This window comes from Salmo trutta, chromosome 30 (assembly GCF_901001165.1).
Source record: "Salmo trutta chromosome 30, fSalTru1.1, whole genome shotgun sequence".
Classification (NCBI taxonomy): Eukaryota; Metazoa; Chordata; class Actinopteri; order Salmoniformes; family Salmonidae; genus Salmo; species Salmo trutta.
The window spans coordinates 33,030,825-33,045,734 of NC_042986.1; the positions used below are offsets into that span (position 1 = coordinate 33,030,825).

General features: G+C 41.3%; 1 protein-coding gene across 1 annotated transcript; it reads right to left on the reverse strand.

The window, feature by feature from the left end:
• Positions 1-7,670: 7,670 nt before the first annotated feature.
• rab5if (RAB5 interacting factor) lies at positions 7,671-11,612 on the reverse strand. The gene is made up of 4 exons (XM_029723882.1): positions 11,279-11,612; positions 10,508-10,611; positions 10,106-10,235; positions 7,671-9,228 (listed from the first exon to the last, which is right to left on the reverse strand). The coding sequence occupies exons 1-4, from the start codon at positions 11,384-11,386 to the stop codon at positions 9,187-9,189; spliced, it is 384 nt and encodes a 127-aa protein (XP_029579742.1). The 5' UTR covers positions 11,387-11,612; the 3' UTR covers positions 7,671-9,186.
• Between the last annotated feature and the right edge of the window lie 3,298 nt (positions 11,613-14,910).

Sequence of the window (14,910 nt, forward strand, 5' to 3'; positions counted from 1 at the left end):
CGAGTTTATGACTTGAAATTACGAGTTGGATGACAATTCAAAACAATTTTTCCAGGTGCTCGTTTTTTACGAGTTCCCAGTTGTCTTGAACGCACTGAGGTCGGATGTCGGAGATTTCGATTTCCGAGTACCCAGTTCCTAGTTGTTTTGTACTCGGCATAAAAAACGTGAGAAAAAAAAACATAAAACGCGGTGTTAGGAGTATGACGTCATGTTTACGGCGAGATTCCTTGAGTGTTTATTATTTTGACCACAATAGGGCACCAATGACCATAGGTTAAAGTCAATGCTTTATACTATATATATATATATATATATATATATATATATATATATATATATATATATATATATATATATATACACAACATAAAAAAAAAGATGTATACAGTACACACAGTGCCTTGAGAAAGTATTAATTTGACTTATTTCACATTTTATTGTTAAAGCATGAACAAAAAATATAATTCTCAACCATCTACATACAATACTACATAATGACGAAGTGAAAACATGTTTTTACTTTTTGCAAATTGATTGAAAATGAACACACCCCTGAGTCAATACGTTAGAATCACCTTTGGCAGTGATTACAGCTGTGAGTCTTTCTGGGTAAGTCGCAAAGAACTTTGCACACCTGGATTGTAGAATATAATTTTTGTAATTCTTCAAGCTCTGTCAAGGAGTGGCAGACTTACCAGTAGCCAAAAGAGGTAATTGCCTCAGGGCTCACATCATCAAGGGGCCTCTTGAGCTGGGCATAACTTAAAAATAATACTAGCAATCATTTAAAAAATATATTTTCTCCGCTTGAGAACCCCCCATGCTCCGCTCGAGACCTTCCACTCGAGCCCACTGTCCAGGTTAATGAGGCCACATTGTTGACAAAAAAGGCCTCCAAAAAAGTTAATGAATCCATACAGCCAAATAATAAATCATAATAGATCAATATTTTATTTCCATAACTTTTTTATTTTATAGCTTAGTCAGTTAAGTAAGGTAAGAACAAATTCTTATTTAAAATGATGGCCTACCAGAAGGCAAAAGGCCTTCTGCGGGGATGGGGGCTGGTATTAAAAATAACAAATAAAATTCAAATATAGGACAAAACACACATCACAACAAGAGAGACACAATAACACTACATAAAGAGAGACCTAAGACAACAACATAGCATGGCAGCAACACATGAAAACACAGCATGGTAGCAACACAACATGACAACAACATTATAGCAACACAACATGGCAGCAGCACAACATGGTAGCAGCACAAAACATGGTACAAACATATTGGGCACAGACAAAAGCACAAAGGGCAAGAAGGTAGAGACAACAATACATCACGCGAAGCAGCCACAACTGTCAGTAAGAGTGTCCATGATTGAGTCTTTGAATGAAGAGATGGCCATAAAACGGTCTAGTTTGAGTGTTTTTTGCAGCTCATTCCAATCACTAGCTGCAGCGAACTGAAAAGAGGAGTGACCCAGGGATGTGTGTGCTTTAGGGACCTTTAGCATAATGTGACTGGCAGAACGGGTGTTGTATTTGGAGGATGAGGGCTGCAGTAGGTATCTCAGATAGGGAGGTGTGAGGCCTAAGAGGGTTTTATAAATAAGCATCAACCAGTGGGTCTTGCGATGGGTATACAGAGATGACCAGTATACAGAGGAGTATAGAGTGCAGTGATGTGTCCTATAAGGAGCATTGGTGGCAAATCTGACAGCGAAATAGTAAAGAACATCTAGCCGCTCGAGAGCACCCTTACCTGCCAATCTATAAATTCCGTCTCCGTAATCTAGCATGGGTAGGATGGTCATCTGACTCAGGGTTAGTTTGGCAGCTGTGGTGAAAGAGGAGTGATTACGATAGAGGAAACTAAGTCTAGATTTAACCTTAGCCTGCAGCTTTGATATGTGCTGACAGAAGGACAGTGTACCATCTAGCCATACTCCCAAGTACTTGTAAAGGTGACTACCTCAAGCTCTAAACTCTTAGAGGTAGTAATCATACCTGTAGGGAGAGGGGCATTCTTCTTACCAAACCACATGACCTTTGTTTTGGAGGTGTTCAGAACAAGGTTAAGGGCAGAGAAAGCTTGTTGGATACAAAGAAAGCTTTGTTGTAGAGTGTTTAACACACAATCCAGGGAGGGGCCAGCTGAGTATAATACTGTGTCATCTGCATATAAATGGATGAGAGCGCTTCCTACTGCTTGAGCTATGTTGTTGATGTAAATTGAAAAGAGCGTAGGGCCTAGGATAGAGCCTTGGGGTACTACCTTGGTGACAGGCAGTGGCTGAGACCGCAGATGTTCTGACTTCATACACTGCACTCTTTGAAAGAGGTAGTTAGCAAACCAGGCCAAAGACACCTCAGAGACACCAATACTCCTCAGCAGACCCACAAGAATGGAATGGTCCACCGTATCAAAAGCTTTGGCCAAGTCAATAAAAATAGCAGCACAACATTGCTTAGAATCAAGGGCAATGGGGACATCATTTAGGACCATTAAGGTTGCAGTGACACATCCATAACCTGAGTGGAAACCAGATTGCATACCCGAGAGAATACTTTAGACATCAAGAAAGTCAGTCAGTTGATTATTGACAAGTTGTTCCAACACTTTTGATAAACAGGGCAAAATACAAATTTGCCTATAACAGTTAGGATGAGCTTGATCTCCCCTTTAAATAAAGGATGCACTGTGGCAGCCTTCCAAGCAATGGGAACCTCCCCAGAGAGGAGAAACAGGTTAAAAAGGTCAGAGATAGGCTTGGCGGTGATATGGGTAGCAACCTTAAAGAAGAAAGGGTCTAAACCATCTGAACCAGATTTTTTTTGGTGGTCAAGTTTAAGGAGCTCCTATAGCACCTCTGACGCAGTGACCGCCTGCAGGGAGAAACTTTGTAGCGGGGCAGGGGAAAAAGAGGGAGGAGCATCGGAGATATTCACATTAGAAGGGGTGGGAGACGAGGAAATGTTGGACGGGCAAGGAGGCATGGCAGAGTCAAATAGGAATCCTGACTTAATGAAGTGGTGATTAAAGAGCTCAGCCATGTGCTTCTTGTCAGTAACAACCACATCATCAACATTAAGGTACATTGGCAGCTGTGAGGAGGAGGGTTTATTCTCCAAGTCTTTAACCATTTTCCAGAACTTCTTGGGGTTAGACCCACAGAGAGAGAACTGCTCCTTAAAAGTAACTAACTTTGGCCTTCCGGAGAGCCTGAGTGCACTTATTTCAAATTTTCCTGAACAAGAGCCAGTCAGCCTGAGTATGCATGTGCCGAGCAATTTGCCAAATGGAATTCTTGAGGTGGAGTAACTCTGCCAGATCACAGTCGAACCAGGGGCTGAATCTGTTTTTAATTTTCTTTATGGGTGAGTGTTTAACGATACCACTGAAAATACCAAAAAAGAAGGTCCAAGCGTCTTCGACAGAGGGGATCAAGCTGATTCTATACCATTTTACAGAGGCCAGTTCATAAAGGAAGGCTTGCTCATTCAAGTTTTTTAGCAAGCGTCTATGACAAGTCAGGACAAGTCGTTTCACTGAGCAGACATTACGAACACAGGCTGTTAAACTGTGGTCATTACAGAAAACACCAGACTGATACCTATCAGGATTATTTGTGAGGATAACATCAAGGAGAGTAGCCATTTCTGGGTGTTTGGAGTCACACCTTGTGGGAATGGTAACAATCTGAGGAAGATTTAGGGAGTCCCATTGCTTTAGGACTTGGTCAAGTGGTTTAAGCATGTCCCTGTTTAGATCACCTAGAAGGACAAATTCAAACTTAGTGTAAGGGGCCATGAGAACGCTTAGGCAGGGCTGCCCAAACCTCTTCCTGGAGATCTACCATCCTGTGGGTTTTCAGTCCAAACCTAATTTAACACACCTGATTCTACTAATTAGCTGCTCATCAAGACCTTAACTAGCTGAATCAGAACCACTAAATAAGGATTGGACTGAAAACCTACAGGACAGTAGATCTTCGGGAAGATTGTTGGGAAGCCCTGGCTTAGGGCATTTAGTGTACAGTACAGGCCGGTGCTGATGGTGGCTGATAACTCTTTGTTGACTGTTGCTGGGTGTTATTTGATAGTTTAATGCTTAAAACCAGCAAATCAAATTGTTTGAGGACAGACTTGGTGGAGACAACCGAGCACTGAAGGTGTGCCTTGGTAAAGATTGCCACTCCACCACCTTTGGAAGATCTGTCTTGGTGAAAAAGGTTATAACCAGAAAGGTTAACATCAGTGTTCAAAACACTCTTTCTTAACCAGGTCTCAGTAATGACCAACACATCTGGATTGGAGCTGTGAACCCACACTTTCAATTGATCCATTTTAGGTAATAAGCTTCTAGTGTTAACATGCAGAAAACCCAGGCTTTTACGAGAACAGAAATCAGTGCAGAAATCATTTACAGTGCATTTGGAAAGTATTCAGACATCTTGACTTTTTCCAAATTTTCTTTTATTAAAGAAAATGTATATATTTTTAATGTTCTCATCAATCTACACACAATACCCCATAATGACAAAGCGAAAACAGGTTTTTTGAATTTTTGGCAAATATATTTAAAAAATGAAATACCTTATTCACATAAGTATTCAGCCCCTTTGCTATGAGACTACAAACTGAGCCCAGGTGCATCCTGTTTCCATTGATCATCCTTGAGACGTTAAATAAAATACAAAAAAATTAATTCACTTTTGACTTTAATTTGAATAATAGCTGGATCCCTTCTAACCATTACAAAGTATCTGAGGTGGTAGGTGTGGTGAAGTTCTCAGAGCCTGAGGCTTGCAACAAGGGTAAGGCTAAAGATGAGTTTGTGACAGGATAAGTTATGTTTTTGGAAAAAGTGGACTCTTGCCTTTTGCCTGATCTATTTTGTTTCAGGGTGGGTGAAAACCGATTTGGGTACTGTGGAATCGGTGAGGATAACCAGAAGTGGTCTTGTGAGGTGGTGATACAACCAGTCAGGATGCTCTCGATGGTGCAGCTGTAGAACGTTTTGAGGATCTGGGGACCCATGCCAAATCTTTTCAGTCTCTTGAGGGGGAAAAGGCATTGTCGTACCCTCTTCACAACTTTCTTGGTGTGTTTGTTGGGAATGTGGACACCAAGGTACTTGAAACTCTCGACCTGCTCCACTACATCCCCGTCGATGTGAATGGGGGTGTGTTCGTTTCTCTCCGTTTCTTACAGTCCACGATTATCTCCTTTGTCTCGTTCACGTTGAGGGAGAGGTTGTTGTCCTGGCACCACAGTGCCAGGTCTCTGACGGGGCGGCCCGCCAAGAAGTCCAGGATCCAGTTGCAGAGGGAGGTGTTTAGTCCCAGGGTCCTTAGCTTAGTGATGAGCTTTGTGGGCACTATGGTGTGGAACGCTGAGCTGTAGTCAATGAACAGCATTCTCACATAGGCTCTCCTTTTGTCCAGGTGGGAAAGGGCAGTGTGATGTGCGACTGAGATCGCGTGATCTGTGGATCTATTGGGGCAGTATGCGAATTGGAGTGGGTCGATGGTTTCAGGGAAGATGGCGTTGATGTGAGCCATGACCAGCTTTTCAAACTACTTCATGGTTACCAACGTGAGTGCTACAAGGCTGCTTGAAACATGTAGGTCAGGGAAAGGTTGAAAATGTCAGTGAAGACACTAGACAGCTGGTCCGTGCATGCTCTGAGTACAAGTCCTGGTAATCCATCTGCCCCGTGGCCTTGTGAATGTTGACCTGCTTAAAGGTCTTGCTCACATCGGCTAAGGAGAGAGTGATCATAGTCGTCCGGAACAGCTGGCGCTCTCATGTATGCTTCAATGTTGATTGCCTCGACGCAAGAATAAAAGGCATTTACCCTGTCTGGTAGGCTCGCATCACTGGGCTTGCATCATTTTTTTACATTGTAGAATGATAGTGAAGACATCAAAACTATTAAATAACTCACATGGAATCATGTAGTAACCAAAAGTATTAAACAAATAATAAGATTAGTAAGATTCTTCAAAGTATCCAACCTTTTCCTTGACAGCTTTGCACACTCTTGCTATTCTCTCAACCAACTTCACCTGTAATGCTTTTCCAACATTTCCTGAGCACTTGTTGGCTGCTTTTCCTTCACTCTGCAGTCCAACTAATCCCAAACCATCTCAATTGGGTTGAGGTCGGGGGATTGTGGAGGCCAGGTCATCTGATGCAGCACTCCATCACTCTCCTTCTTGGTCAGATATCCCTTACACAGCCTGGAGGTCTGTTTGGTCATTGTCCTGTTGAAAAATTAAATGATAGTCCCACTAACCAGATGACATGGCGTATTTCTGCAGAATGCTGTGGTAGCCATGCCGGTTAAGTGTGCCTTGAATTCTAAATAAATCAGACAGTTTCACCAGCAAAGCACCATCACACCTCCTCCTTTATTCTTCATGGTGGGAACCACACATGCAGAGATCTACCTACTCTGCATCTCACAAGGACACGGCGGTTGGAACAAAAAATCTCAAATTTGGACTCATCAGACCAAAGGTCTAATGTCCATTGCATGTGTTTCTTGGGCCAAGCAAGTCTCCTCTTATTATTGATTCATACAGTCTCCTCAACAGTTGATGTTTAGATGTGTCTGTTACTTGAACTCTGAAGCATTTATTTGGGCTGCAATTCCTGAGTCTGGTAACTAACTTATCATCTGCAGCAGAGCTATATCTGGGTTTTCCTTTCCTGTGGCCGGTCCTCATGAGAGCCAGTTTCATCATAGCGCTTGATGGGTTTTGCGACTGCACTCAAAGAAACTTTCAAAGTTCTTGAAATGTTCCGCATTGACTGACCTTCATGTCTTAAAGTAATGGACTGTCGTTTCTCTTTGCTTATGTGAGCTGTTCTTGCCATAATATGGACTTAGCCCTATTTGGTAAAAGACTATCTTCTGTATACCATCCCTACCTTGTCACAACTGATTGGCTCAAACGCATTAAGGAAAGAAATTCCACAAATTAACTTTCAACAAGGGACACCTGTTAATTGATATGCATTCCAGGTGACTACCTCATGAAGTTGGTTGAGAGAACACCAAGTGTGTGCAAAGTTGTCAAGGCAAAGGGTGGCTACTTTCATGAAACTCAAATATAAATCATATTTTGATTTGTTTAACACTTTTTTGGTTACTACATTGTGTTTTTGTAATTTTGAATTATTCTACAATGTAGAAAATAGTACAAATAAAGAAATACCCTGGAATGAGTAGGTGTCCAAACTTTTGACTGGTACTGTATATAAGATACTATACTAATAATACAATGGGCTAATCTCACATGAATACTCCTCACCTCCTTTCAAAACCCATTGGTCCCACCCCTCTGATGTTCTCCTCCAATGGGTTTTGAGGAGGTGAGAACACAACGAATTGCAAATGAGTCTCCCAAAATTAGAAATTTCTTCTCCATGCTATGGAGACAGTTTATTTGAAATCAGAAGACTGTATGCTTGCAAGATGATGTACTAGTGACTAGCTGTTGAGACAAGGATGTGCACACACACACACACACTTGAGTCACCTGTACTGTACCATTCATATTCAAAGAACTGCACCTGTGTGAATGCAGAAGATTTTCCTCAGCAAAAGAGTTGATATGCTCTTAACAAATACTAAAATCAGTGACACAGCATCTCTTTGAAATTGGATGATAAACAAAGCCCATGTTTAATGTGATTCCCAAATCAGAAAATACAATACTCTCAAAAACCAACCATGTACCTGGTACAGTAGTGTAATTACAGCCATCTTGCACAAACGATTAATTGAATTAACTATAAAATACTGAAACGTATGTTACATCAACCAAGATGTAACAAAGTAGTACAAATAAATCAGTTTAATACAATGTTGATTGAGAAAAGGGAACATTTTACAGAATTTACAGATGTTTTAAATTAATCATCTCAGAACATTAGGTAAGACTATTTGATTTGGAAGCTATGTGTGAGGGAAAACAAACAAAACAAGTTGAATTAAAACCAATTCTGACTGCTAGATACAATTACTGCCATTACTGTGTGAAAAGAAAAACAATAACAAATTATGGCTGAAGAACAGTTTTAGCTTAAAAGTTGGACAGAGTTCCAACACTTCAGAGATGAAGGTTTCCTTCCATCTCTCCATGAAGATTACACTGATCTAGGCTGGGTGGGTCAAAGATATACAGAGAACTCATCTTTGTATCTGTGCAATTATAGCGTTTGTGACAGCATGGGCAGCGCAATTAAGGCAATCTCCATTTTTAAGTAGTCAAATTTCTTTACAATTGGCTAATCCCTTCTGATGACCCGGTTGGACATTACTCCATCAGAGTCACGAGGAGGGATCAGCCAATGAAGTTAAAGGTCCCACCCAGTTGATTACATTAAAATGGTGGAAGCCCTCAATGGTGCTGCCCATGCAAATACAGCCTTTTGGCCACTAGAGGCCTCTATCATTCTCTATGGGATGGGTAGGTGGAAACAATCTGCCTGAGCACTTGCTTTCATCAACTAATTTCTGTCAGATCTGTGATCAACTCTAGAAAGTTAAGGAGAAATACAGATGGATGGAAAGGTTGCATCTCAATAGTCAAAAAATACCTCTTCTTCTCATCCCCTTTATCTGCATTGATATGAAATAACTGGACAGGTGAGAGCAAATTTCTAAATGGCATCCTCCACATTCCCTCACCAGTGCTGTGTTTACAGGTCAGTTCAGATAAAGGAAAGGAGATGAAGAGAAGAAGCCATGTTACACTATTGAGATGCACCAATAAAGTATTCGAACAGAGCCATAACTTAATGTTAACCTGATGGTCTTACAAGGTCATTCATGTCAAACTATGGCTCCCAAAATGCACTGCATACAGACGTGTCCTAGGTGTGGGTGGTGACACACCAGAAACTGTGGAGTTTTGCCGCTTTCAAAGCAACTCGGAAACTCTGACATTTCCAACTTGGAAACTCATTGTAGAAAAATGAGCCGTTTCCCCACTTGGAAAATATCCGAATCAACCAATAGGAAGCTCTACGCAAAAAAACGTATGTACATTTTAACTCAAGAGGTTCCGAGTTGTCTTAAAAACAATTTCTAAACACTTCATGTCTTGACATTTTAACTTCAACTGAAATGTTCATATTTTTCTCGAATGGATGTCCCCTCAGGTCTTCAGTCATGATGAAGCGCTGTGTAAAATATTATCCACACCACCTGGAAAGAGTGAGGGTTAGCCATGGATAAAATGACATTTTCACATACAGTATCAGAAACCGTTACAGATGCAGATTGAGAGACTTTTGTCTATTTTCAGTTCTTGTGAAAACAGTGTTTGTTCAACTCTAAGGGTACGGAATCCATGCAAAAACACTCAAAGAATGTATCTGGTTGTGCAGGTTATTTTTTACATCATCACAGCACTGTAATATCCAATTTAACTCTTAATAGATCACGTATCAGGCTTTACTTCAATCAGATGGGGGCGGCAGGTAGCCTAGTGGTTAGAGCATTGGACTCGTAACCGAAAGGTTGCAAGATTGAATCCCTGAGCTGACAAGGTGAACATCTGTTGTTCTGCCCATGAACAAGGCAGTTAACCCACTGTTCCTAGGCCATCATTGTAAATAAGAATTTGTTCTTATTAACTGACATGCCTAGTTAAATAAAGGTTAAAAAATATATATAAAAAAATAAATAAACAAATGTGTTAGTGCTACTGCTAACCAGGAACAAAATACAAAATCATAGGAGTCCCAACTATCGTTAAATGCCGACAACCTAGCGAACGCTTGATTAATCTTGAGGAAGAAGTCACTGAGGAGGAATGGCTACTCAAAGACCAGTGTGTTTGACGGATTAGTATTTGCATTAATCTTGACTGTAACAAAGGCCACGACAACTTCCGGGCCCTATCTTCACAATGTCAATGTAGCTAGCTAAAATACTAAATCATAGGAGACAGGGCAATCAGATCCCTCAACCATGTCCCCAGCCTAAACAATCTCTTCATGATTGGTGACCACTGACCACAAAATAAATACTGCCTGGACCATTACTTCCACAGAGGTTCAACAAATGATTGTGTGCGTACCAGGAATAATGCAAAGGATGTCATGAAGCCTTCTTTGGTGAGTTCCCACGTTCCTCCATATTCCTCCTCGTCCACCTGCTGAAAGCTGCTGAAGTACACATACAGGACCCCCGCGTTGATGACACAGAATCTGGAGGACGAGAGGGTAGTGTTAGACTGAGATGGAGTCGTCGTTGTTATTGAAGTTAAGGCACAGTTATAGTTGTTTGGGAAAAAACTGGAAGGGAACAAGGGAGAGGGAAGCTATACACAAAGATGTTACTGTTGTAGAAGAAATGATTAACACTGCATGCGGTAGTTGTTTTGAGGGGATGTATCGTAGAAAGAGATGCATTGAACCTGTGTATTCTCCTGACCCTGCAGGCCCACTGAGTGCAGGAGAGTAGGCGTTATGATACTTACATGGCTAGTCCTAGGAAGCCTTTTAGTGGTGCAACACCCCATATCACTCCAAGGATGAGAGCGATAATCTGTCGAATCCAGTAGATCACATCTAAAAACTCATCCTGGAGAGTAAGCAGAAGAAAAGGATAAACGTAAGTGAGTTGTTTCAAAGAGGAGCAAGTAATGTCATAGTCACAATGATGAAGTATTCTATATTTATCCACTGGCAAGTTTCCCCTGCAGACAGTATCCAGAAATCTCCACAAATTCATGTACTAGTGTAGTGTAAACAGTGGTACGTTTGAGAGCTGCTGTGCTAAATGCCGACAACCTAGCGAACGTTTGATTCATCTCGAGGAAGAAGTCACTGAGGAGGGGTGAAGCTAATGGCGACTTTGAACCGACCAGTGGGTTTGACGGATTAGTATTTTACGTTAATCTTGACTGTAACAAAGGCCACGACAGCTTCCGGGATCTATCTTCACAATGTCAATGTAGCTAGCTAAAATACAAAATCATAGGAGTCACAACTATCGTTGGCACTTGAGACAGGCCAATCAGATCCCTCAACCATGTCCCCAGCCCAAATAGCTAACGTTAGCCTACCCCGACGTTACCCGATCCTGATTCCTGGTGACAGCCAGCTTTCTCCGTTAGCATGCTGGTTAAAGTTAGCTGTCTGGCTAATCAAGTGAGGAGGGCCCAATATGAAAACGCTAAATATCCAGCTTTGTTCAAAATATACATGAAAAACAACCATATAGTTATAATCAGATGAGCTAAACCAACCTTCTCTTCCCACACAGCGGTACTATTTAAGACTTTGCTCCATGTGGACTGCTTTACACCCCCATTGGCGAGATGAACTTCTTCTTTTCTCTTTGAACCGTTCGTCATTCTCTGCGGTTACCCCCTTGCTCTGCAGACGTTAAATGAAGCTCCGCGTGCAACACACCTTACAATGATGTTATTATTATACGGTTCCCGTCGTCTATTTCAATCGATTATTATTGTCAAATGTTTACAAAGGGCTAAAGGAACCACCGCATTGCTGACCCATCAGACTTCATGCGCAGGAAGGACTTGACCCGAAATTAGCCTGTCGGTAAGAGCCAATAAGAAAATGCAACGTTCACCCGACGGACAAGTTTCACACAAAAATAAAAGACAGCGCCCTCTGAAGGTGGAGTGATGCTATTGCCTCTTTCTTTTTGTCTTTCTGGGTTTGTTTGTACGGCTGCTCTGGCCTTTCAAATTATAGAGATGTGTTCTAATCATAGATGCAGAGCAGTATTTTCAGTGTCTTTGAGTATTGCTGATGTAGATTATGGGATGGAGGGTGTCCTTTCTTCAATGTGGAAGTCTTTGGAATAGATACTCAAGCTTAAATGCAACTCACAATGTATCACTATTGTAGCAATTGATGGGTAAAAATGCTTGAAGTTGTCTCTCTAGACATGCAGATTGTCTCCCACAATTTTCAAAAGTTCTGGCTTGCCTAGGGTCGGGTTTACAAGACTATGCCTGAAGTTAAACCACTGACTCTGTGGCAGTGGTATAAAAATACTTTAAAGTAATCAGGGGCGGAAATCCCGGGGGGGACGGGGGAGACACGACCCCCCCATCCTGGGAAAAATATGATTTGTCCCCCCCAATATATCACTGAAACATAACTATGTAATTTAAATAATATTAATAATACGCAATGAAAGCAATTGTGCTGAATATAGACACTTAATAGCGCGTTTTTAAGTTTCAAAAGATTGCGAACCACCCTTTGCCTCACAATGGTTTGATCCACTGCCAGTTCCTTAGCTTGCTAGGTAACAGAGAGGTCGTATCTACTGTCTGAAAGGCACTCAATGCACGTAACTGACGTGAGGTTAATCCAGTCAATCGCGCACACACACTAGCTGAATATGCAGAGCTAGCGCGCAAATATTAACTATTAAGCTAGCTAGTACCAATTCCATTTATGTGGCGTCGTCAAAGATGGAATCAGCATGCAGATGATGTAAGTTAGTGCTTCAAAGTCCCTGTGATAAGGTTAGCGACAAACTGAAATCCAAACTGAACAGAACTACACTCTCTTCTACCATTGTCTTAAATATATTTAATGGTCTCGTTGCAAAAGCTAAATTGTCGCAAGGGAACTTTTATTTATTTATTTTATTTCACCTTTATTTAACCCGGGTAGCAAAGATTATAGCAAACATCACTGAAACTGAATTGGTGCTCGCTAGCTTTGCAAAGTCAGCTATTTTTGGAAGCTAGCCAATATGAAACAAACTATTAAAATTACAAAAGGTTGCAGCATATGTTGTGTAAATGGTGAACTCATACAGCTGTCAACTCTTGTCATTTTAATCCGTTTCACATTTGCTAGCTACCTTTTAGATCGAAGCCCAAATAGAATGATTGAAGGTGATAGAATCCCATCTCCTACTGTAAATAACCTACACACTGTGTGTGTAGCCAGCCAGCCAGCCAGGTAGAAAAGTGGCAGAAAAATAAAAGACGGACATCAGAGTATTTTTCAAAACGCATAGTAAGAACCCTAGTAGCCTAATATCTCAAAGACTAGTTGATAAAATGTTCATAAGAAAGAAATGAAATTCTAATGGAAATGTTTCACAATGATGTCATTAGGCAGAGCAGGCTACAGATGGCACACAGACAGCAGAGTTGGGGACAGATATGCAGGGACAGACTGGCAGAGACAGGGAGTCTCAGGTAAGTTTGTTGAGTCTTTGTTTGGCAACATTATGAAAGGTTCTCAATTTTTTGGACTTGTAAAATAGGAACATAATTGGAAAATGCCATGGATACCCCCACTCTCAACTTAAACTGGTGACTGAACTAAGATTTGTTAAAGGCAATGGTATTGCTGTTGTGATTAGTTGTGTAGTTTTGGGTACCGGTAGTTAGGAGTACGGCAAACACCTTATTTCTTTGGTTCCTCAATATACATTTACCATATTACAATGTAGGCTATGTGTTACAGCACTACTTTTGGTGTCCCCCTCAGGAATTGCTCATGAGAAAATTTCATGTAATTGTCCCCTCCAAAGTTGATATCAGATTTTCACCCCTGAAAGTACTACTTAAGTAGGTTTTGGGGGTATATGTACTTTACTTAACTATTTATATTTTTGACTACTTTTATTTCACAACATTTCTTCAGAAAATATTGTACTTTTTATTCCATACATTTTCCTTGACACCCAAAATTACTCGTTACATTTTGAATGCTTAGCAGGACAGGAAAATAGTCAAATTCACGCACTTAACAACCGAACATCCCTGGTCATCCCTACTGCCTCTGATCTGGCAGACTCACTAAACAGAGAACATCCCTGGTCATCCCTACTGCCTCTGATCTGGCAGACTCACTAAACAGAGAACATCCCTGGTCATCCCTACTGCCTCTGATTTGGCGGACTGACTAAACAGAGAACATCCCTGGTCATCCCTACTGCCTCTGATTTGGCGGACTGACTAAACACACATGCTTAGTTTGTAAATTATGTTGGAGTGTGCCCATGGCTTTCCGGAAAAAACAAAAAAACTAAATGGTACCATCTGGTTTGAAATGATTTATACTATTATTTTGATACTTAAGTATATTTTAAACCAAATACTTTTATACATTTACTCAAGTAGAATTTTACTGGGTGACTTTTACTTTTATTTGAGTCATTTTCTATTGAGGAATCTTTACTTTTACTCAAGTATGATAATTGGGTACTTTTTCCACCACTGCTCTATGGTTACAGGGCAAAGACATATTTGCCATAAAGGTCCAGACCTCACATACCTTAGAAAGGTCTGCATCCAACCCCCAAGGCGAACTGCTACATAGACTGCAGACATCCCACTACAACCACCACTGATGTAGTGGGGCACAATCAACCGCTGGAGGGAAACTAGTGTGACCAATTTGGTATCAAACTTGGGTTGTTTGAAGGACTTGAGCCTGTGTTAGCCCATTGAGCTTAACCCTAGATATTAAGCTTGGTCAGAGGAGCTACCATTAGTACACTCTTGTCCTCCATCTCTTTGCATGAACCCCAGCAGCCGACCTAGTATGTAACCTGTGTGGTATGTGTAACTACAGACTCAGACTGTGTTAGTCCACCATCAGGCTCTGGGAGCAGACTGGAGTCCTGCATGTCTAAGGCAACGTGTTACTCCACTACACCACCTGCACTACACTACACAGCACTGTACCACCTGTGAACCAGCTGCACAACACTATACAGCACTGTACCACCTGTGAACCAGCTGCACAACACTATACAGAACTGTACCACCTGTGAACCAGCTGCACAACACTACACAGCACTGTACCACCTGTGAACCAGCTGCACAACACTACACAGCACTGTACCACCTGTGAACCAGCTGCACAACACTATACA

What these genes read in the sequence shown, in the direction of transcription:
- rab5if (XM_029723882.1), bottom strand. Translation starts at nt 11,386, where the DNA reads ATGACGAACGGTTCAAAGAGAAAAGAAGAAGTTCATCTCGCCAATGGG. An exon ending in CCGCTGTGTGGGAAGAGAAG is followed by an intron (nt 10,612 to 11,278) that starts GTTGGTTTAGCT and finishes CTTACTCTCCAG; the next exon opens with GATGAGTTTTTAGATGTGAT. An exon ending in CATCCTTTGCATTATTCCTG is followed by an intron (nt 9,229 to 10,105) that starts GTACGCACACAA and finishes CACTCTTTCCAG; the next exon opens with GTGGTGTGGATAATATTTTA.